General features: G+C 42.1%; 1 protein-coding gene across 2 annotated transcripts in view; it reads right to left on the minus strand.

Moving 5' to 3' along the window:
- Positions 1-24,724, minus strand: part of LOC135055222 (formin-I-like) — a 383,943-nt gene that overhangs the window by 97,249 nt on the left and 261,970 nt on the right. For both annotated transcript variants that reach the window (XM_063959022.1, XM_063959023.1), the window contains exons 8-11: positions 23,976-24,087; positions 21,474-21,564; positions 13,320-13,406; positions 11,179-11,331 (exon numbers count right to left, since the gene is read on the minus strand). In XM_063959022.1, the coding sequence (XP_063815092.1) occupies positions 11,179-11,331; positions 13,320-13,406; positions 21,474-21,564; positions 23,976-24,087 (443 nt within the window). The remainder of the gene's footprint in view (positions 1-11,178; positions 11,332-13,319; positions 13,407-21,473; positions 21,565-23,975; positions 24,088-24,724) is intronic.

Raw genomic sequence — 24,724 nt, forward strand, 5'->3', positions numbered from 1 at the left:
TAAGAAGCGAGTAAAGCTGTATAGAGTTGTGAATGCAAGGTTGATAGTAACATCAGAGTACAGAGGTTCTCAAACACAGTCCTGAAGGCACCCCAACAGTCCAGGATTTAAGTTTATCCATGCTTGGCCACAAGTGATTAAATTAGCTCCTCAGTCAATTTGATGTAACCATCTGTGGTGAACCATGGATATACCTAAAACCGGACCGTTGGGTTGCCTTGAGGACCGCATTTGAGAACCCCTAGGGTAGGAAGATGCTACACAGTCCTGTCAGTAAACAGAGTACAAGTGTCTGTGTTTTCTCTGATACCCCTTTTCCACTGCCACTAAAACCTGCCATGATAACCCGGGTCATGGCTCAGTGGAAAAGGGTTAATCCAGGGTCAGTATTCAGGGAATCCAACCCCGCTAATTTGCAGGGTTGGTCCTAGGAAGAACCCAGATTATGGAGCAGTGTAAATAGGTAAACCCGGTCATCCGATCCAGCTCTCATTTACAGCATGGGCAGGATGGCGACACTGATGGCTGCTTCCTGCAGTGATGACATTGTCTGGGGTGGGGCAAGTGACATCAGGGGGTGGAGCCAGAGTATCACTGCAGCTGAGACTCTCGGCAGCTACTGTACCCATGTGCAATGTAAACGGCTCCGACCTAGGAATAATCCAGGTCCGAGTCACGTTGGAAAGGGGCCAGTCCTGGGTCTCACCAAGTTTGGAACTATGGGCCTAATTCAGACCTGATTGTAGCAGCAAACTTTTTCTCTAATGGGCAAAATCATTTGCACTGCAGGTGGGGCAGATATAACATGTGCAGAGAGAGTTAAGGGCCCTACACATTGGCCGATCCGCCGCCGAGCTGCCCGACGGCGGATACAGCCGACGGGTGACCCGGCGGCGGAGGGGCAGTGACGGGGGGAGTGAAGTTTCTTCACTCCCCCCGTCACCCGGATGTATTGAAGTGCAGGCAAATATGGACGAAATCGTCCATATTGGCCTGCATGTAAAGCCGACGGGGGACCAGCGATGAACGAGCGCGGGGCCGCGCATCGTTCATCGCTGGAGCCTCCACACTCAAAGGTATGAACGGTATCTCGTTCATTTATGAACGAGATCGTTCATATCTTTGACTGATGCCGGCCAGTGTGTAGGGCCCTTTAGATTTGGGTGGGGTGTGTTCAAACTGAACTCTAAATTGCAGTATAAAAATACAGCAGCCAGTATTTACCCTGCACAGAAACAAAATAACCCACCCAAATCTAATTCTCTCTGCACATGTTATATCTGCCCCACCTGCCAAGGAGAAGCAGTGAGCTAAATGGCTCAGGAGGCACTGGTTTGCACCAGAGCCAGATTTACATGCAATATATGAGCCAAAGGGTACATCTGGACATTATACACAGGTGCAGCACAGGGACGTGCGGTGAGCTAAATGGCTCAGGAGGCAGATTTACATGCAATATATGAGCCAAAGGGTACATCTGGGCATTATACACAGGTGCAGCCATATAAAGTCCTGGAAATTTGGTGAGTTTTGATCAGAGATGTGTGGAAAAGATAGGCAGGGGGTAAGCACTGCCTCACCTGCCATATACTTTTTATTCCAGACGAATGATTAGAATAATGAACATATTCTTTGTATTTTTCATATACTTTATAGAGTCAAAACTCAGCACAAACGTTCGTTAGTATAACAGGAAGGCTCTGCCTCAGCTGCCTCACCCCACCGCATGTCACTGCCACCTGCAGTGCACATGGTTTTGCGTATTAGAGAAAAATTTTGCTGCTGCAATCAGGTCTGAATTAGGCCCTATGTTCCAAATTTCGGATCAGACATGGGATTTAGGTGGAAAAGAGGTGTAAGAGACATCTGTGAGGGGAAATACTGCACTTGCTAATGGCCCAATGTTTATTTGTCCATATTATTCTTTATATGTGAATCTACCCATTGCCTTTATGACACAATAGATGCTTTATTTTATTGACAGACTGAAAGCCAATTTTATTACTTCTGCTCTAGAAAAGTCCTGAATTTTCATTGCTGAGTAGGAAAGAAGCAAAAGCTGAAATATTGTCTGACTCTGAACCTTTATTTTCTCTGTTTATAAAGAAAATAAAATTGAGGGACATTGCTTCCTGCTAGTCTTGTTGCAAAGATAATTTATGCTTAATTACAATTAAAAAAAAATGCAGATTTTCATCTCCACAATGTGTCTGATGTGCACAGTAGCTATCTTTTTATTATTCCTGTTAGATAAGGATGTGAGGGGGAGCAATTTTATATCACTCCATGCTTCAAATGAAGCAACTCGTTAAAAGTATTGTTTCCATAATACTTTATTTATGTCATTTCTTCTGAATGGCTTAATTAATTCAATTTCTCTGTATAGAGCAGCACATTACAAGCACACACATATATAACTGCTTGTGATTTTTCCAAACAATAGCAAGTGATTTCCATGTGAAAAATGTTTCTTTTAATATTTTAAAGGGTAATTACAGATAGAGTTGACATCTATGATCTGCAGAGCATATGTCACAGCTACTTCTAAATCACTTCATTGGAGAAATAATGAATAATTATCTAATTGGGGCTCATGGATGTGCCAACTAAGTTGTATGATTCAATGAAGACTGCTTCATCTTTAAAAGGTTTACACTGTTTCCATAAAAGTGATGTCTTTTTATAGGACTTTAATTTTGTTACAAATGTAACAAACATTCTACTCACTCTGAATAGTATTCAAATCCTCTGTCCTACAGGTAAATGAATAACCTCTATTTTTGTGACATTGTTTTATTTATTTTTTCCTGTTCAGTATTGCCACAATATATTGGATGAAACTCCTCTTTGGTATCATTCTATAGATATGTCCTAGCATCAGCATTGTCTAGAAATCTTAAGCCAGGTACACACTACATACAGTAATTAACCATATAATCATGGTACCTGCAACCACGATGCACGACCATCACGTAGTGTGTAAACACAAAGCATAGTTTGATGAATTGTGTGGTCACATCATCCCACTGTATGTTCTGCACATCTGATGGGATGATGTGACGTATGATAAGGTTTGGTTACATGAATCATGTAAAGATATAATGAGGGAAATGTAATAGTGAGAATCAGAAAGTGAGTTTTTTTAAAAGTGGCAATCATTTAAATGGCAAAATCAACCTGGTTTTGCCATGTAAACGATTGCCACTTAAAAAAAAAACAAAAATCACAGGATAATTTGACCAAAGTCTCTCACTTGTTGATTCACACACCCTGTTACATTTCCCCCATTGTGTCCTCATACGTGCATTATACAGTGTAGACAGAGCCGGCCCTATCCAATGTGATGCCCTAGGCAAGATTTTGGCTGGTGCCCCCTTGCACAGATGCTAGTTCTGCCTCTGACCCTGTACCCCTTTCCCAGCACCATCACCCCACCCCCATAGCAGTCCTCATTTTGGTGCTCCTACCCCCTATATTTTAAATAAGAACAGTGTGCACATTCTGTCCGCAGCCTAAAATGGCGCGTGTTCTTGCTGGAAAGGGGCATGGCCATACAATAATAACCCCAGTTGATATTACACCACACAGTACTGCAACTTTATTCACATTATATCATGCAATATTGTCTTTTATTCACGTTACATCACACAGAAGTACCATGTTACTCCTCACAGTAGTGCCCCTTATTCACATTACACCACACCATATTGCTCTTTATTCACATTAGACGCACACAGTAGTGCACTTTCTATATGTTTCGCCACCAAGTACTGTAGTACACCTTATACACATAATGCTGCACATTAGTAATGCATTTTGTACGCAGGTAGAGCCGCAGTCACACACAGAATATAGGCATGCTGCATATCATTTTAATCAGCAGAATCTGCTTGTGCCCCATGGCATTCCTAATGCCCTAGGCATTGCCTAGTTTGCCTATGCCTAGGGCTGGCTCTGAGTGTAGGCATGAGTCAGAGATGTATGCACATTTTTCAGAGATTAATTTTTGCTTCTGTGAAATTGCAAGAATATGGTAATGACTCAGACTCCATCTTGTGCATAGAAACCCCTACTGCCGGCATCTCACGTGCTATCCAAAATCTGTAACATCGAATACACATTGGTCAGCCATCAAACTTCTGAGTAAAGGGGCCCATAAATCAACAATCGATTGGGGCAATTTGCCAATTTGCAGACAATAAATCTGCAATGTATGGGGTTCACAGATTGCAAAAATCGAGTGGGATTGTTAAATCAGGTTTTTCAACATGTTTAATATAACAGCTCAATTGGGGCTATAGATTGCTAGTGTATCAGCAGATCTGCAAACCGTTTTTAGTAAATTGAGGAGTCTTTCAAGATTGGCAGAAAAATATCTGTAATATATCGGCAAAGTCAGATGGATTGTAAAAACAATAAATCTGGGGAAACAAAATCTCAGGATCTGTGAAAAAATACATTGCGATTGCAGATGTATGGACCCTTGCAGTCTCAAGACCCCGAGAACTCTCCAGCTGTGAGTGCATTTTCAATGGCTGACTATTGCACACCTAGAAATGGTCCTGGCACACCTGCATTTTCTAGCCACCCGCTGTTACCTCCCCCAAACACTGACTATTGTCACTCACAATGAAAATAAATCCTCTGTACATACACTATCACTTATCAATTGCTGCACATGCGCAGAGCTGCTTTGGAGCATGTGAAGTGGGAAACAATCGCTCCGCTGTGTTCAACATCGACATTGAGTACATCTCTGAATCAGGCTCTGTGCATGTTGGCATGATATATCGATATATCCTATTGGACCATCGCTGAATCAGTGGATCGTTGAGGCGTGTACCCAGCTTTACAGTAATCAAGAATGGTATTTCAGGATAATAGAGATTTTCGAACCAACTACACTTTGATTCTTAAACCAGTTCGACAACTTATTCTAGAATTCAAAAATGTTACAATTTTTAAAAAATAATAATAATAAAAATACTGAGAAAAAGGTTCGACTGTGTTGGGGTGGTTCAAAGACACGTTCTGTATGTTATAGTAATTCAAATGATCAGTAAAATCAGTGGGGTATAGTGCCTCATGCCTCGGTGATCTTGATAGTCTAAAATGGATTACTGCAGTCCTCTGTGTGTAAGTGAAAGGTCCACTTTAATACAGTTTAAATACACCACTTAGAAATTGTGCATACTCAGCTGCTGTCATCATACCTCCCTGACACTGCACACTGTGAAAATATCTTGTGTTTTAATGATTTCGGAGATCCTTGCAGAGCGCTGGGCCTCCGCTGGGAAGTGTGGTGGCAAAAATTGATTTGGTCGACATTTCTTTTAGTGATGAATGAGGCATTAGAACGGATATCATCGGATATCAAAAAAAGACTCTGGCAGAGCTCGACAATCGTCTCTTGCAGCTATAAATCATAGACTCATAAATAGCAGAATCTTTACAATGCAGTAACTGGGCATCTAAGAAAATCAAATGATAGTGTCATTCCTGGTATTTGTGTGTCCTGTACATAGATGTCTATCAGCCCAAGGGCGATATATAATAGCCTGCGAGGTGCAGGCTGTTCAGGGATGTCTGCGAGTCTGCCCGTATTTTTAAAAATGGAAATAATTTACAATACAAACCCAGGTCGGTTTTACCTTGTAAATAATTGCCACTTTAAAATTATGGGCAGACTAGCATAAATTCCTGAACAGCCTGCACCTCGCAGGCTATTACATATTGCCCCAAGTATTCAAATATTCCATGCTTGAACTGGCTGTAGATTTTACCAGATACTGGAAGTCATCTGTGGGCTCCAAGTCTAAACAGAACCCATAAGGACAGGGCCAAAACTAGGATCTTCGTCACCCCGGGCAAGGCAGTAATTTGGCACAAAAAAAAAAAACCCTGTTAACAAGCAAAAGCCTGGGGCAACGTGTCCTCTCAATGGTGTGTAGCCGGCAGCTTGTTATCGTTTGGTGCTGGGCAGGCAGCCGGGATCATAGCCTGCTGAAAATTACAGCATCCATAGCTCACTTCTATAGCTTGCACTGTGCACTGCACGCTAGTCACAGCACTGCATGTCAAAGCAGAGAGTTTAAGACAGTAGCCAAGTACTGGAACTGACCTGCACAGTATCGAGGCCAGCTGCAGGCAGACAGGTGGGTCAGAGACATTGCCCTGGGAGCCATCTGCTGTCTCACTGGAGCAGCACAGCACTGCCGGTTAAAAAAAAAACCCTGCTCCTCTGTATCTCCTTGGCGCCCTGCGCCCGGGGCGCATGCCCCCTTAGCCACCCCCACCCCCGCTAGTTGTGGCCCTGATAAGGATGTGTGGCACATATGGGTCCCAATTCGAGTCACACAGAGAAACTGCACCTGCCATGGTACAAGTGCGACCAACAGGCACAACAGTTGGGATTTCTATGGATGCTGACAGTGGAAGTCCCAGTCTTTGTACATTTGGACACATGGATGTACACCAGGCAAGGTCTTTGCAGTGGCATTTGCATAAAGTAGCAGATGGACATCCACCAACAGACGCTGTCATAGATGTGGCTGTGTCCAACATAGAATCAGCCCCATTATGTCTACCAAATTTATTAAAGAGAAAATCTGAAAAAGTAAGTGGGTCCGCACAAACTTCACCTTGATCTATCCAATCATGCCCATGTGTGTAGTGTAACCATGCCCTTTTTCTGAAAGCCAACACCTACTGTATATCCATGGTCAAAAACTGTGATGATTCCACCAAAAAATGGCACTAATGTGCACATGAAATATAGGGTCCTAAAGATGGCGTTACCCACCGGTTCCAGGCTTGAATGTATCGCATTCTAAAGCTTGTTGCTCATGCAAAAAGTGTCCAAACCTCAAAAAAACTGCATTTTCAGAGGTTTGACCACACAAAAAAGGAGCATTGATGCATCCCGCCCTCAGTATCTTATAGCCCCATGTAAATTATGTCTCCAACTTGCAGCAAGTTGTGGCAACTCCGTATTGGTTTGGTTCTGATCTATAACTGCTCCAACCCAGGCTACATAATTCCATTCCTCAAGCCCTCGGCTCTCCCAGACTCAGGTGTGTCATCATCAAGCATTATTCTTCTCATAGTCATAGTGCCAATAGCATTAATGCTCATCCCACCCCTGCGTAGAGGGGTGGTATGTTCTGGTGCCAGTGTCCTATAGTGTGCAAGTGAAAAATGTAAAGCAAACCACAGACAACCTTTAATTAATCCCTTGTAAGAAGCCATGTTCTAGTCCTTACTTGACTCATTGGCATTAGGATTCCAGATTACTCTTCTTCTGATAAACTAAGGTTTAATTAAAAATAAAAATGCTTCTAGACTGCAAAGTTCCACACAATAATATTCATACAATATCCAGAACTACTTTCCTCTTCTTAGAACTGTTGAAAACCATGATATAATCCAATATATGCCTTTTTAGCAATACAAAAATTTGACTTTCCAGTGGAAATCAACACTGTTAAAAAGAATGGAGTTGCCCATGGTAACCAAGATTATTTTATGTACAGCAGTGGATAGCACATTACTATGGAAAGGTTCACAAGCAGGTTTATTGATTTCTACATTACTTTAGAAACATAAACAAGTATGTCAGAATGGTGCAATTGCTGCTGACAAATAAATGGCTGCCTAACCGTCTATGAGAGGAAATAAAGAATCACTTGCATTACTATTTTCTCTCCTACTCAGTTTTCAACTTTTTACATAAATTGCAGTTAGAACATATCTTTGAAATTGTTCCTTGTATTTCTGATAAGTCTGATGATACCATATTGACAACTGAAAGGAATAGGGAGAAAAGAATGAGCACATAGCAGTAGCTGCAAGGAAAAAGTTAGTAACCTTCTATATGAGTTGAGAACAGATTGGTATGGCCGTCATGAGCTATGACGGGCCTGGGCATAGGTAGGGGGCGTGGCCATACCCCATTTTTTAAAAATTAATACATTGCTAATTGTGAAGTGCATATCATACTCAGCAGAGAGAGTGGCTCCAAGGGAGTGGGAAGGGTGGCTACAGGTGACACCCTTCTCCTCTTCCCACTACCGCTGCCTATTATGCAGCAGTAGTCTCCTCTGTCTTGCTGCCAAATGTGCTTCTGCTCGGCTGCACTGCTACACAGGTGCAGCCAGCAGTAGTTGGCAACCTACAGACCAGTGGGGACAATGGTATACCCGGGGCCCCAGCTGGGGCCTGCCCACCATCTGGACTGAGCCTGGGTAAATAATAATTGATTACACCCCTCTCACTGCCACTGCAGGTTGGTTCAAAAGTGTAATTAGATATAATGGTATTAGCCTTCAAGCTCCTTAAAAAATGTTCTTTCGGAACCTGTTAAATTTGACATCACCATTCCCATGAAACATGAGAAAGACTGTGGCAATGTCCTGATGATCTTTATAACATTTACAGAGAGAGTTAGATTTGGGTGGGTTATTTTGTCAGGGCAGAAACTAGGGGGGGGCTAGGGGGGCATGTGACCCAGGCACAGGATTTAGAGGGGCGCTGAGAGACCCGGCGGGTACAGTCAAAGGAAGCAGCTGCGATGCAAGCGCAGCTCCGCTAGGTGCCTGTCAGTGAACTGTGAAGCAGAAGGACACGGAGCTGTGCAGCTGTGAGAGGCGGACGCGGGGTGGAGCTGTTACACAGAAGCCGGGCTCTCCTTGGAGCACTGGTTGAAGCCGCGCCTCCCGAGTCCGCCTTTCACAGCCACCACTCACCCTCGATGCTCCGCCTGCCAATGCCGCTCAGGGACACTGTTCTATCCCTGCACGCTGTCCCAGCTATACGGCAGCGACCCTCCGCCCTCCAGTGACTAGAAGACAGTCCGGCTGGAGGAGAAGTGGCGGGACAGCAGAGTATCAGTGAGTGGACTGTATTCAATTTCTGCTGCACCCGCCTCCTCTGCAAGTGATCTGCTGTATGTGGTGGCTGGTCCCTGTTCCAGGACCAGCCACCCATGTGCTGCTGCAGACCAGGCCCGTCCCCGTCCCTCCACTGAGTCCATCATTCAACTGTGTCCAGGGCTCCACAGGACAAAGAAGTAAAGATCTTCCTCATGGTAGGCATGTATTGTAGTACAGGGGATAGTGTAGTAATAGTAATGTAGTGTTATTGTTGGTAATGCAGATGTAGTGTAGTGTAATGAAGTAATATATAGTACAGCATATAGGTATGTAGTGCAGTGTATAGGAGCATGTAATGTAGTGCAGCATATAGGGGGTGGTGTAGTAGTGTAGTGCAGCATATAGGGGATAGTGTAGTAATGTAGTGCAGCATATAGGGGCATGTACGTAGTGTAGTGTATAGGAGCATGTAATGTAGTGCAGTGTATAGGGGATACTGTAGTAATGTAGTGCAGCATATAGGGGCATGTACGTAGTGTAGTGTATAGGAGCATGTAATGTAGCGCAGTGTATAGGGGATAGTGTAGTTATGTAGTGCAGCATATAGGGGCATGTACGTAGTGTCAGGAGCATGTAATGTAGTGCAGTGTATGGGGGATAGTGTAGTAATGTAGTGCAGCATATAGGGGCATGTACATAGTGTAGTGCAATATAAAGGGCATTTAGTGTAATCATGTAGTGCAGTGATGTGGTGCAATGTGTGGGGACACACAGGGGCTATGTGACAGATGCTTAGGACATTTGGAGAACATGAGGCGCAATTTTGTTCAATGGTATCCCCTTTCTAAATATTTGATAACATGATAATTTTTTGTGTAATGAGGGGGGGGGGGGGGGGCGCCAAAATGCTTCCTTGCCACGGGTGCTGAAAAGTCTAGTTTCGGCCCTGATTTTGTTTCTGTGCAGGGTAAATATGGTTGCTTTATTTTTACACTGCAATTTAGATTTCAGATTGAACACACCCCACCCAAATCTAACTCTCTCTGCACATGTTATATCTGCCCCTCCTGCAGTGCACATGGTTTTGCCCAATTGCTAACAGAATTCCTGCTGCGATCAACTCTGAATTACCCCCATAGTCTGGTGTGCTTTCAGGGCCGGTGAAAGGTCACTTAATACCTTAGACAACACTTCAGCACTACTGACCCCCCCCCCCCCCCCCCCCCCCATCCTTCCCTCCCCAACCACACACCAGTACCCACTTTCCAGCTCCTCAGGTGAAAGTGTGGAAGTAGCACCTTAGAAGTTCATAGTTCAGCAGCCGCCATCTGCATTAAGTTTAACAAGGATGCATTTTTCAGAGTTAGCCTTTCATTTTGTGATACTCAGGGCTGCCCCCCTGCCTAAAGCTGCCTCATGGTAGAGCTGGACCTGTGTGCTTCACACTGACTGCGAGTGCCATTTTAAACCTACCAAGAAGAGGCAGCTTACAGAAGCTACCGTTTTGTAAATAAAGCCTTAAAAAAAGTCATATGAAAAACATTCAGAAACGGTTGTTTTCCACTTGATTTTTGTGAGAAAAAAAAAGTTGATAAATAGGCCCTGAAGTCCCTTTAGCCTCTCTGTTATCAGTCAGAATTGTACTAGCATGTAAACTTATATGTGATAAATTTCACATCTCTAAAGATGGAAGCAATTTGAAATAAATATTGCCATTGTGAGCAGTACCCAGTGACACTACATAAATAAACCTACAATGCTGTGTGCTTTTGGTTAAGCATCAATATAGAAGGCATGCCATGTGCACTGCTTTTAGAAATGGTGTTTGAACAAATGCTCGTACAAAGTATTCATAAAGCAGTCAGTAGCAATGACTTGACGGTAGCAATAACAGACTTTGACTTTACATAATTTATGCACTAAATGTACAGATATGAGCAAAAGAGGATCATTTTTAATGCAGCATCAGATAAATGGCTTAAAGATTGCGTAAGATATGATGTCCCACAGATAAGAGGAGTGGAACACTTTGTGAATGACACTAAACATTTAACTCAAAATACATATATATATATATATATATATACAGAATGGGCAAAAAGAAATATAGGCCCCCATTTATCAAGCCTTGGAGAGTGATAAATTACACGGTGATAAAGTATAACCAATCAGCTCCTAACTGCCATGTCACAGGCTGTGTTTGAAAAATGACAGTTAGGAGCTGGTTTTATCACCGTGCAATTTATCACTCTCCAAGGCTTAATAAATCTGGGCCATAGATTGGAAAAGTGAAAATAATAATACTTACTTTTGTGAGAGAAGACAGCTGGAACCCTTTGGCTTTACCTCTGCCGGCATTTTCATTTAGACAGTTGCCCATAGCCAAGATGTAGCTCAGTACTGCCAGGAAAGCTCGGCTATTCAGCAGCTGGTTACATGCTTTGATCATTTGGCACAGGAGCTGTGGGCACACATTCCATTATGGTTCACATGTCACAGGTTATAAAGTATTGCCGATTTATTTTATTGTGCCTAATATAAGGAAACACCAGAGCAATGACACAATTCCTTATGTATAAATTATATGAGAATATATATTTACAGTGGAATCAAGAGGTACTGTACATTTAGTTAGTGTTGATGTTATCCGTCTTCATTGGGTGGTGTTTACGCTTTAGTAATATATGACATAAAGGTATTTTATCCTTCATATATCACTTGTTGATCTCTTATGATGCTCCACCACTTAATTCATACATGAGTTGCTGTGGCATAACAACGCGGGGGAGACCCTAGACTCTGACGGCAGATCCATTTTAATTTGGTAAGGTCTGCCACCTCGATCCATAATCAGGAAATATATTTTAAGATGGTACACAGAATGTTTCCCTCCTCTTCTGAAATGTGTTCAGAAGGATGTGGTCAGATTGTTTTGTTTCACCATACATTCTGGATTTTCCCTAAATGTACACCCATGTGGGCTAGCATACATAGGGGTCTATTCATGAAGCAGTGAAAAGTGTGGGGAAGTTAGCCAGTGGAGAAGTTGCCCATGGCAACCAATCAGCATTGATGTAACAGTTATAATTTGCATACTATACAATTGTACGGAGTAGCTGATTGGTTGCCATGGGCAACTTCTCCACAGGCTCACTTCTCCACTCTTTTCACTGCTTCATGAATAGACCCCATATTTCGGTATCACAGGTTACTGGTGTCATGATGCCTTCCTCTTCCACTTACTCTCTATTACCTTGGACGATTCCAGGGGTATCCAAACACACTCTAAAGCTGATTTGGCATCTCCTAAATGCTTCAGAGTTGTATTGCCCTAAATTGGAAATCCCCAGCTCCACCCACACTCACCCCAATTACGGAGGCAGTGTGGTTTACATACCAAATGGAGCATATCACCAGTATTATCAACAATCGGTCATCTGCATTTTTGGTCACATGGTCACTGTGGTTAGACTTTTCATGATGCTTCTCCTCTTTTCCTGGGTTTATGACTGTAGGCTCCTTTCACTCTATTTGCAACTTACGCTGCTCTCTTGTGTGGAAGTCAGTCTCTCAGTACTTTGTATGTCTGACTTATTTATCTTGAAACCGATTTTATACCCGCTAAATTGTGCATATTTGCTCTATTGTTGTTTTTCAACATAATTTGAATGCATATACTACGTCCCTCTCCCTTCTTATCCAGCTGTTTGCTACTTTCATTTCTGTGAACAACTTTTTTTTCTGAAGTTCATTGCAACTATAATGGTAAATGCAGGTGGGTGATTCTCCAGAAAGTGAACATAAAGTCCCATGCATCACACGCATTCATTTATTTTTTTCCTTTTAAACTGGTCTGTTAAGAAACTGTTGTTATATGAAAACTTTATTGCTTAGTAGCAATGCCTTACTCTATTACTTAAGACCCACTAAAATCTTGGTATTTTGGAGAAATATGTAGTTTGAATTTGTGTAGCTGTCCCGTGCATCACAGAGAATCGCCCAGGTGCATAATGTTAGTAGCAGCATACAGACATGGTGGTAAGTGTGTGCAGTACTACAATGGACATGGACTGTGTGTATGTAGAACATTGCTGTAATAACATGGTTAGTGATTTGCTGAAATGGTTATGTGGGGGCACAGACAACACATGCAAACTTACTAAGCTAGACATCCCTGTATTTAGTAAATTCCAAATTGTTCTTCTATGGCTCCACCCACTTCCTGCTGTACAACCTTGCTAGGCCCAACCTTCCAAGCCCCCACTGGAATTTACAAAGGAGACAGAACACAACTGTTGTCTACAGACACAATAAGAATCATATGTATTGAATTAATCCAGATAAATAGGAAAGACACCAAGTAATTGACCAGGCATTTTTAGGGGAAGTTATATCGGTCCAAGTGACAATTTACATAGTTTTATTTTGTAATATTATGGTTTAACTTACAGGATGCAAGTCTTTCATATACATAGGCAGCTCTCGTATTGCAAGTAAAGTGTCGAGCCTGGGGCACAAATCAGGGATTTTACACATCTATAAGAAACAGACGGAGAAAGATTAGTGAATAAATGAAACAGAACACAACCAGAGTTTGTACAGTCTGACAGTCATAAGTTAGGTGGCTTCTGTCAAGTTTCAGGGACCATCAAACACTTTAGTCATTTTTGGAATGATTAAATAATGTACTCTCCACTGCTTTCTACACAGATGCCTCCTATCTGCTTTAATATTACTTTATCATCAGTGTTGAGAGAGATCTGACAAATTTATGGTAATGTCACACAGGGCTGGAAAACATCAGCATTTCATAGCTAAAGAGTTTAACTCATCCAATTTTAATCCATGCCAATTCTACACTCCTGTTTAGGAGCATTTTCAGCCCTACTCACGCAGTGATGGAAATAGAATTGTGACATAAAAAGCTGCATTCATGAAAGTAGCAGGAACAAGGGCCCTCATTCCGAGTTGTTCGCTCGGTATTTTTCATCGCATCGCAGTGAAAATCCGCTTAGTACGCATGCGCAATGTTCGCACTGCGACTGCGCCAAGTAACTTTACTATGAAGAAAGTATTTTTACTCACGGCTTTTTCTTCGCTCCGGCGATCGTAATGTGATTGACAGGAAATGGGTGTTACTGGGCGGATACACGGCGTTTCAGGGGCGTGTGGCTGAAAACGCTACCGTTTCCGGAAAAAACGCAGGAGTGGCCGGGGAAACGGTGGGAGTGCCTGGGCGAACGCTGGGTGTGTTTGTGACGACAACCAGGAACGACAAGCACTGAAATGATCGCACAGGCAGAGTAAGTCTGGAGCTACTCTGAAACTGCTAACTCGTTTGTAATCGCAATATTGCGCGTACGTCGGTCGCAATTTTAAGAAGCTAAGATTCACTCCCAGTAGGCGTAGGCTTAGCGTGTGTAACTCTGCTACATTCGCCTTGCGAGCGAACAACTCGGAATGAGGGCCAAGGTTTTCAATCCCAAAAAGCTTTCTTTGGCTTTAGCAATCTTTATTGTCCACCCCATTTAATTCATATACACTTGCTGCCAGTTTTAAACCACATAGAAACACAAGATTGTCAGAAAGTATACTGCCATCCTTTGTAAAGCTAACAAAACCTTTTTTCTTGTTTGTATTTAATTAAAGGGTCTAAGATCTTTCATACTTAAAAAAGTTTAAAAAAAAAATTCCTGGTAATTGCAATGATAAGAAATTATTCGGCACAGTATTTATCAAAAGAAAGAAAAACTTGCAGGTTCACTATACATGTGTAACAAAGAACCTGTCTTGGTTACACATGTATAGTGAAATTATACTTATGCTATCCCTTTACCTCAAGGTTCTGACCTTGCATGTGTACATTCTAGGCCACGGGATATCAAACACTGGGGCAGATGTATTAAACCTTGAGAAGGGATAAATAAGTGATAAAACTGTGATAAGTGTAAGGTGATAATGAACCTGCCAATCATCTCCAATATGTAAATTAGCAATTATGAGCTGATTGACTGGTGCGCTATCACCTTGCACTTATTACCGCTTTATCACTTCTTTGTGCCTTCTCCAGGTTTAATACATCTGTCCCATAGTCCTCAGGACCCCAAACAGTTCAAGAAAAAAGGCATTTGTTTCCCCAAGCACACTGAATGATAACAGTAACTAGATATAAATCCCACATAATAATAGAATTCAGAGATGTTCGTTACATATATTTGCGCAAATGTATGGTTAAGCCCCAAAGCCACATCAAGGCATCTCTGTATATTTGGGGTCCCTAGCGCTATTTCTAGGTGCAGGGTGCAGGTGCAAACAGTTCACACTTTCCTTGTCACCCAGCAGGTGCACAGGTGTAGTCATTACTCACTGACATATTTTTAAAGATCCACAGGTGGAGGTAATTATTTCATTTGTGAGTCTGTAAGGAGACCTGGAAAACATACACTGTGTGGATTCCCATTGGACTGAGTTTTAAAATCTGTGGTCTAGGCTGTCAGAAAGGGATTCAAATGTCTCTCTCTGGTGAAACTGTAGCTAGAATGCACCTATGACAGCTGACGGTGATATTTGCTACCGGCAGTGGCGCCAAGAGAGAGGGGGAACAAGGTACAAATTACACGCTCCCAAAGAGGTGTGGCCATGACCAGCATGCTGTGGTCACATCCCCTCCGGGGAGGGGGGGCAGGAAGTTGTTGTACCGGGGCCCAGGATTTTTCTTGGCAGCCCTGGCTGTCGGGGGCCAAGCTAGCTTCTTCCAGTTTGATAAATTAGTCCCAACCACAGTCTCCATTAAATGTTTTGGGATTTTGCTATTTGGCATTAGATTGCCTAATCCAGGAAACATCTCTCATATATCCTGCATTAGACAACTTTGAAATAGCTCTCATATCTATATTTGCCTAAACCATGCAGAAACTTTCATTTACCTATGATTTTAGGATTCATAATAGTTTAGAGATGGTAAATTTATGCTGAAATAAAATTCATACTTTCTTTTCCCCATCCTGCAATGGTCCCTGCTTATCCAATCCTACCACTGTGGTGTGGCTACCTCTTTCATGCCTTGTAAAGGACTGCTGCTTTGAAAAATAATCTGAGTAAGGGTGGCATCCCACACCTCCAGCGAATTTGGATGCCATTACATCCCACCGCATATGTTATATCTAAGCATGATTATGCCAAATAATCTTACCGATGTTGCCAGGGTGAATGTCACACCTATTGCATGCTGTAGCTGATTTATTGAAGCTTCTGCTGATAATTCTCTATAGATTAATATATCTGTTCTTTATGATTCCTTTTTTGGTCCCCAAACATACCTCGAGCAGGCCCACAAAGTGATTTTGTCCATATGGAAGGGTAAGCCACCTCTTTTGGCATGTAATAGTAGGGTGCCACATAGAGGGGGAAGCCCTGGCTCAGCTGTGCCAGCAACATAATGGCCAACTCTCCAGGAAAGGCCAGGAGGCTCCCAAAAATCGTCTGGCTCTCCCAGCCACCCGGAAAAGTTGGTAAGTCTCCAAGGAGCCGGCCTCTGCATTCTCCCACACTTGTCCACATCCCCCCTGCAGCCCACGGACGGTGCAGTGGGTGGTCTGGGGGTAGTGATGTTGTATCCGTGGTTTCCTAGCAACGGTGCGCTGGCTGCGGCGGGAGGCTCTGGGAGACAGCGTGATATCATCATGATCACTTGGCACCCCGCTGTCCATGCGGCATGGTCCCGGCGGTCATACTTGGGTGGTCTTTATCTTTTCATAAACTGGCAAGTTGAACTCTTATCTTTATTGTAGATATGGTGAACATGTGAGTGCACACAGAAATGTTGACATACATTATTAAAATAATGAATATAATGTATATCACCATTTTTGTATATATATATATATATATATATATATAGAAGAAGAGGATGGAACAAGGGAAAAGGACTTCTATTCGGATATATATATATATATATATATATACATACACACACACACACATATTTACCAGGTGATACTGCTGTGGGCATAATGTGTAAGGAGCACTGCACCTGGGTTTTTCCCATGAGACCACACCCACTTACTTTTTTCAGGCGCATGCCTTCGGCACGCTCAAAAGTACTCCAAGGGGCGCCAAAGTATATATTTGCTTACCTAAAAAATTGGCTGTGGGCCGGCCCTGCTAATACCCTAATCCCATTCCCAAACTGCTAAATTATCAGGCGGTGGCTGTTTCTGCACTTTTTCACATGAGGGCTCGGTATTTTGGCGGGGGGAGGGGTGGGATCACTGGCGTTTCTATAATGGGTGCAGTGTGTGCGGTGCACACGGGCCCCTGAGTCCAGAGGGGGACCCCACCCACACACTGCACCCATTTTTAAAATACTCACCCCTCCGAAGATCAGCACCAGCATCTGCAGCGCTATTAGAACTCCGTGAAAATGGCTCAGCTGCCATTTTCACAGAGTTCTAGGCATGCACAGTAGAGAAATCTCAGGGAAAATGGCTGCCGCGCCATTTTCCCGGAGATCTGCGCATGCGCAGTAGAGTCTGAGCCCTCTAGTGCTCAGATTCTACAGCGCTCCGGGCAGAGAGGAGGGGGCCCGAATGGAGGAGGCTGAACATGGGCCTCCTCCTCTCTTAAAACGCCCCTGGGTGGGGTATGTCTGACTTTTTGCCTAGGGTGCTAAGGAACCTTGCATTGGCCCTGCTCCCATGAGGAACTGCTTATGTTCCTCTGTATTAGTCACTGGATTGCTCACACACTACAGGTAAGAAGATAAATTGTGTTACCAACACAGGACTTCCTCTCAAACTAAGGGGCTTGTTTATCAATGAGAGCTAAAACTCATTTGAAATTATAAAAATAATTGCATATGATAAATGGTGCTCCAGCCAACTAGCTCCTAACTGTCACGTGTTCAGATCCTACTGTAACTGCAATGTGTTTGAAAAATATCAATTGGGATTTGATTGGCTGGAGCACCATCTATCGAATGCAATGTTTTATTACTCATTGATAATTGGGCCTTAACACGTGGTAACTCTAAAGACTAAATTATTGGATTCTGGTACACATGCAATATTACTTATGGGATGGCCCAGTGGATAAATTGAATGCTCAGCTACAATGGGACTGTGCTGTCCAAACAACATTTTTGGTTAAACAAGGGGAGTCTATGGGTCTACTGTAATTCAGACCTGATCGCAGATGTGCAAAAAAACGCACATCTGCGATCAAAATCTCTGACATGCGGGTGTAAGTCTTCTTCGCATGCCAGGTCCAGAGCCCCAAATCCCCCCCCCCCCCCCCGCCCCCCGCAGAGGGGCAATGCTTTAGCACCTGCCAAGCAGCTCCCTGCCTATGCAGCCTAGCTGTGAAAGAAGGCAGCTACCCACCATATTTTTGCCCGCAGCTTCCGCATGTTATGTCACGCAGCAACCACGGCCCGCCCCACAACCGGTCCGGACTCGCCTGCATTGTCTGGACCGCGCCCCGAAAACACTGCCGCAACGCCGCCACCACACTCAGGCAGAGGTGATCACACAAGTGAGATGCCTCCACATCTCACTGCGTGCGCACGTGCAATGCGGCTGCTGCGCGTGCACACACCTCACCAGGCTTCAGCCTGCAACCCTTGTTGTAGCAGCGTCCAAGTCTGAATTAGGCCCAATATCACTTTTGGTGTCGACTAGCATCATTGTTATAACCCTAAAGAATTGCAAGCTAAACTTTTACATCATCTGTATCTTACCCCAGCAAAGCTACATAACGTGTGGAATACAAAATTGTTCGGCTGTGGGAGATTTATTTTACATATTCAGCAAGTGCTCCCATATACAACCTTTGTGGTGTGAGGTTTCAATTAATATCTAAAGTTATCGGCTCTAGCCTCCCACCATGCCACCATCACTTGAGCTTTTGCATGTATTGTATAGAACATCCTCCTAGCATCCCAAAACCTAATCAATATGTACAGTATTAGGCCATATCTTGGTCATGACCAACATACTCTTGCTCAATTTTGGAAGAATCCCTCCTCACCTATTGGCAAGATTATAGCCAAAGTCTATTTTGCTTACTGAATGGAGACACTGGATCTCTTGTACTCTGTTTCTACCTCCTCACTGATAGTCAAATGGTTCCGATGACATGAATTTATGACTGAGGGGAAGGGTGCTGAATTAATTTTGATGTCTTTTTCCACTGTCTTTTTGATTGTCCTGTGTTATTATCAGGGGGTCAAGTGCGTGGAGCGGGTACTAAATAGATGGGTCCGGGCTTATTAGAGGAGCTCTGTGCAGCAGCCGTTGCCCAATGAAACTACTACACCTTTGGTTGTCTTGGCAGCCCTGGGTATTGTCCCTCTTTGTTTCCCAAAAACAAATTCTGTTCTGTACTGCACTTTGGTCATGTTTTATCTATTATATACTAAAGTGCATGTATATGTAACATGCATTGTTCATTTTGTGAGTACTCTGGTCCTCCTCATTCACCTCCCCCCCCCCCCCTGTTTATTTTCTTTCTGTATCCCTTCCGATAATTGCTTGTTTTGTAAAACTCAATAAAAATATTGATAAGTGTTTTCTTAAACAGATCAATGACATAGCTTCTATTATGTCATGTGTTCTTCTTTGTCATTCCATAAAAAACAAAGCGCTTTGAATCTTCTGCAAAATGAAAAGTACCTTTTATACCATAAAAATGAACTCTTGTTTTATAAAAAAAAAATATGACAGGTTATGTAATTCCATTGTGGACCTTTGCAGCCGTTTCTCCCCTGTTTTTTTGTTACCAGAGTTTTACTCATAATTGTTAAACAAATTCGGACCTTTTGTCTAAAAGTTACATTGTGCTGTTACACCTGCAGTTTTAAAAGCCTCAAAGAACAAAGATCCCAATTCATCTAAAATAACTTCTGTCTTTTCAATTCACAGAGGTGTTTACTTCTTTTATGTAGAGCAAAATGAAATCACAGACAGTGACAACAATTACACTGAATTGTGAACCTGTGTCAAACTACTTATTTCAATTTGTCTATGTCTAGAACACATAATGCAGACAAATAGATACTGTAACTTCATTTGTGTACCTTTGTGTCATGCACTTCCTCTGGCTTAATAGGTGCCAGGAAACTGTATTCTTCTTTTAGAAACACTTAAAGTTTAGTTAAACAGTTTGTGTCAGTGCACTGTATTTTTATCAGTAAAATTCTGTACTTTAAAAATATGATTATGTCATTACTTCAACAAAGTGCTAATACTATGGAAGTTTAGGGATACCGTACCATATTAACAGTCACTCTTGTTACTGTGCCTTGCAATGGATTTTGATTACATGTTGTACCACGCCTTTCAACCAGCATGGTATCAACCCAGGCCTGTTCATTACGGGTTGCTTTCTATCTCTCCTACTAGAAATCATCTTGCTGTAGCCAATGAAACTTTAACACTGGCCTGTATATTAGGCTTTAAAGCAAAAGGAACTATTGTATATAAAGACCTGCCTAGTCTAGCATTCAGTCCGGTGGGCTGCCTGTCAAGTGGGGTGTGGGGCCAAATGACAACACACAAAACAGGCCCTACAGACCAGGGCAGTAGAGAGCCTGGCTGGGCCCAGGTACTTTTCAAGGGGCGTGGCCTAATCACAGGAGACATGGCCATGCAACCTTAGGAAAAATTCTGGGGAAAAAAGTATTTTAAGCGCCTCCATTGGCACACAGCAGTGTGTGCTGGGCTAGAGAGAAGAGCTGCAGCAGCTGTTGCCAGGCAAGGGACCACTGGGACCTCACTGGGCCCCTACATCAGACCTGGGCCCAGGTGATTTGTACCCTCTCCCCCCCTCTCTAGACACCACTACTACAGACACATCAGCCTACCAGGAATCTTCCTGGTGAGCAATATGGCCAATCAATCCCTGGCTGCCTTATATATGCACCTCAGCCCCCTTATTTACCTTAATATGCCTCAGTGCCCAATAATGCCCTTACATACCTCATTATGCCCCTTTATATGTCTCATGTTGGTGTATATGCCTCAAATTCTTCCCATGCCTCAGAACCCCCTCATGCACATTCATTAGCTTCAAAGATTTATCATACCCCTTTGCATGACACACGCCCTGTATATGTCATTAGTGCCCCATCTGCTCCTTTATAGATCATCAATGTCTGCACATCCCCTTTATATGTCACCAATGCCCCCACATGCTACTTTATATGTCAACTTCACCATCAGATGCCACATACCTAATAGCAGCGTGTTTATTCTAATCTCAAAAATGGTGAGGCGAGGTACCATTGCTTGCTTCAGCAGAACCAGCTGCAAAGGCTCTTGATGCCACAATGAGCAGCTGCAGCCAAGCAGGAGGTAGCAAACGCTGGTTACACTGCAGAGAAGGAGATGGGACACAGGACTACAGCTAGTGGCCAGCCTACTGTGGATGAGGATATGTTAGAGCAAATCGACATTTCCATTTTCCAGATACTGCCCCTCCGGGATTACCTTCATTCCAAACAGAGGACTTGATTTCCATTAGTAAATCTGGACATGTGGTAACCCGAACACTCATGTGCACTTACACACATACAAACACGCACACACAAGCACACACGACCCTTACCTGCAGCATGAACTGATCCACAATGTGTAATTCTGATGGACACCCTTTATAATTTAGATACATTTTTATATCTTTTATAGTTGGGACATATCTGTAACATAAGACAGATAATCGGTATTAAGATAGTTTTATTTTGTTTTTAAGTAAATATGTTCATGTATTTTACCTTTCTAACCCCAAATGTTTTATAGAATAAAGAGGGATAAAATATTTAGTTTAAGTTATATCCAGTATAAGCATAAACTTTGAGAAAGAGTATCCCGCACCAGAACTAATAATGATACAATTTAGTATAGGGGATTATACGTTAGATTTTAATGTGCATAAATTCGCATACATTCAAACGTTGGTGCTACCCACTGATCAAAAGGTACATACAGAAAGGAAAAATTGTGGCAGGGATCAGTTTGTCTGGGTGCACTCATCCCCTTCATATGTCTATATCTATGATGGTCCTACAATTTTATTCTTTTGTTATTAAGTAAATCTTTACAAACATGAAATACCAATACCCACATGGATGTTATCCTTTGTTCATAATCTCCCATGCGGTATTATTATGGTCTAAGTATTAGACCATACAAAGCGAAATATTTAAAAAAAATTAGAAATAGAAAAACGTGAAAAGGAAAAAAAATTATTAGACAGATTTCTGTCTTGTGTGTAAAAATAAATTTTTTTGTTAAAACCAAATCGTGCGCCGCCTATAATTTCTTGTATATCTATTATACTCTTATGATAAGTATGAATGTTCTAAGCTTAATATATGTATTTCTTATATGTTAATATATTATTCTCATTGCCATATATTTTTTACATAGTGTACAACTGTGCCTGTATCTGAATGATCTATTATATATGATTCTCAACCTTTTATCTCAATAAAGTAATGTGAAAAAGGTAAATAAAATTCTTTATTCCTATCTGCACCCTGGTGTTGATATTGTGTCTACTGACTTCTATTTATTGACAGTAATTTGTTTCAATTTATACCATTCTATGTGCAAACACTGGCAACAAATGTTGCTATATACACACACCAGTAAAATCCTTGACAATCTGCCAGTATTGCTATGCTGCATATATAAAGTATGCTGGGGATGTATTTGCTTTATTTATTTTTCTATCCACAATTGTTTATTGCTATATTTGATGTTCTATTCTAATTTCAGACCAACTTCTGTCCTGTGCCCTTATTTGTTATAAAACTTGACATACACCACATATTAACTCTGTGTATGCTGGAGTGCCCGACCTCAATTTCAATAAACTACACTCTGTGGCCGTGTGTTCCTCACATAAATGATGGGTGTAATATTAATTGCAGGAACTGGTGTCTCCCATGATTAGAATGAATAGTGGAGGAATGAATTACCAATTCCCTTTCTTCACACCATTTACACTGATTCCATCCAATCTATTGTGCAGCCACAATATGAAATGCATGCACTAATAGAAATAGGGACTAGAATAGACTACAGGTCCCTATTAGGCCACACCATCAATCATCAGTTATTGAGTAACAGGCTATATCAAAAGATATAATAGAGGATTAGTTGTATTTGCTCTTGGAGTTTATAATTGTCCTTACATAACACCCTCTAAGCATAAACTTACATGCATTACTACTTGTTGTAAAGAGATACATGGGTTGTTGAAAACAACATTATTATTATTATTATTATTATTATTATTATTATTGTTGTTCTTTTTTTAGTAGGCGCTATACAGTTGTTGCAGTTCCATACAAAGGAGATACATTTCAAGAAATAACACAGAAAGAAAACAAAATATTCCAATAAAACCCGGGACGGGATAGTTGAAGACAGGGGCATGGGTAGTGCAACATGCTGTAACTGGTGTAAGCCAGCAGTGGTGAGTTGCAGGGAGACATGCAACAATTTCCAATGACCCTGTACCAATCGTTTGGGCTAGTAAACAATATCAGAGTTGCTGAAAGGGAGAAGGAGACAAGTATATATTGAGCTTTATGTGTCCGCCATTTCTCTCTCATATTATACCTCTCCGGTAGTAAAGAGTGGTATGGGGAAGATAGGTCAAAATCACCATAGGGACATATGAGTATCTTTATTTAGTGTGTATACGAAGTAGCGAAATGCATATTCTATGCCAGTAAAACATCAAACTCTACATAAACTGTCATGTCTTCAAGTAGGATTGTGCTTACTGACCATGTTTTCCAATGAAGCTGCTGTATGACTGCTGAGCATATATTGCATTGATGTGGGGAACGGCTGACTAGTTGAAGGCACATGAAGCTGACAATGCTTGTAAACCACATACTGAAGAACATTTTTAAACTAACCCAGTGGATAACTAATGGGGATGTTAATCCACCTATGTATCAAAACATGTATTGTGATTGAATGAGGATCTTGGGACATAGATGAAGAGATCTTCCCGGGGTAAGTTACAAGTGTCACCTATGCAGAAAATTTCCAGCCCATGTAATGTTGGGGAAATTAGTCTGTGTAAACTTACCTTCTTAGGTCTGTAAGATGTTTATCAGATAACCCGCCATCACATTCTCTTATAATTAATAACTTCTCTTTCAACTGTTCAGGTTTTACATTAAAACTTTTCAGAACTATATCTATAAAAAGTTACAGTATTTGATTAGAACACAAAAAGTCACACAGATTTATTACATCAAGAAACTTTGGTGCTGTGGTGAATGGCTTGCAATTGACCAGTGGTTTTAGATTTGCGCATGCGCAAAAGCCACACTGTGCATGTGCAGATCTGGATGCAGCTCAGCAGCAGAAGCCAATTGATTGACAGGCTGCTGTCGTTTAAGGGTGGGGAGGAAGAGCATTTAAGAGAACATGGGAGCGTCAGCCCCATTTTTCAGCCATGCCAAAGCGACTGGCCTCGGCAGCTTAGTTGTGGCGGACATTCTGAGCAACCTCAGGGTTACTCAGATGGTGATTCGATGGCGCCTCTTCGGACACAAGCAGCGGATCTGAGAAGATGGCAGTAGTCATCTTTTTACAAAGGACGGCACCTGCTGCATTAACATAGCTTGTCAGATCTGCAGCCAGGGCTGTCATCAGAAATTGTGAGGCCTGGGACTGACAAAATAGGCTGACCCACAAAAAAAGTTAAATAAAAAAATATATATATTTAAAATATATATATATATATATATATATAATGTCTATGCAGTCACGAAGCAACAACATTTTATGCCCCTTGTACCATATTAAGTCCCCACTTTAATGCCCGTCACC

The sequence above is a fragment of the Pseudophryne corroboree genome, chromosome 3 (assembly GCF_028390025.1).
Source record: "Pseudophryne corroboree isolate aPseCor3 chromosome 3, aPseCor3.hap2, whole genome shotgun sequence".
NCBI classification, from domain to species: Eukaryota; Metazoa; Chordata; class Amphibia; order Anura; family Myobatrachidae; genus Pseudophryne; species Pseudophryne corroboree.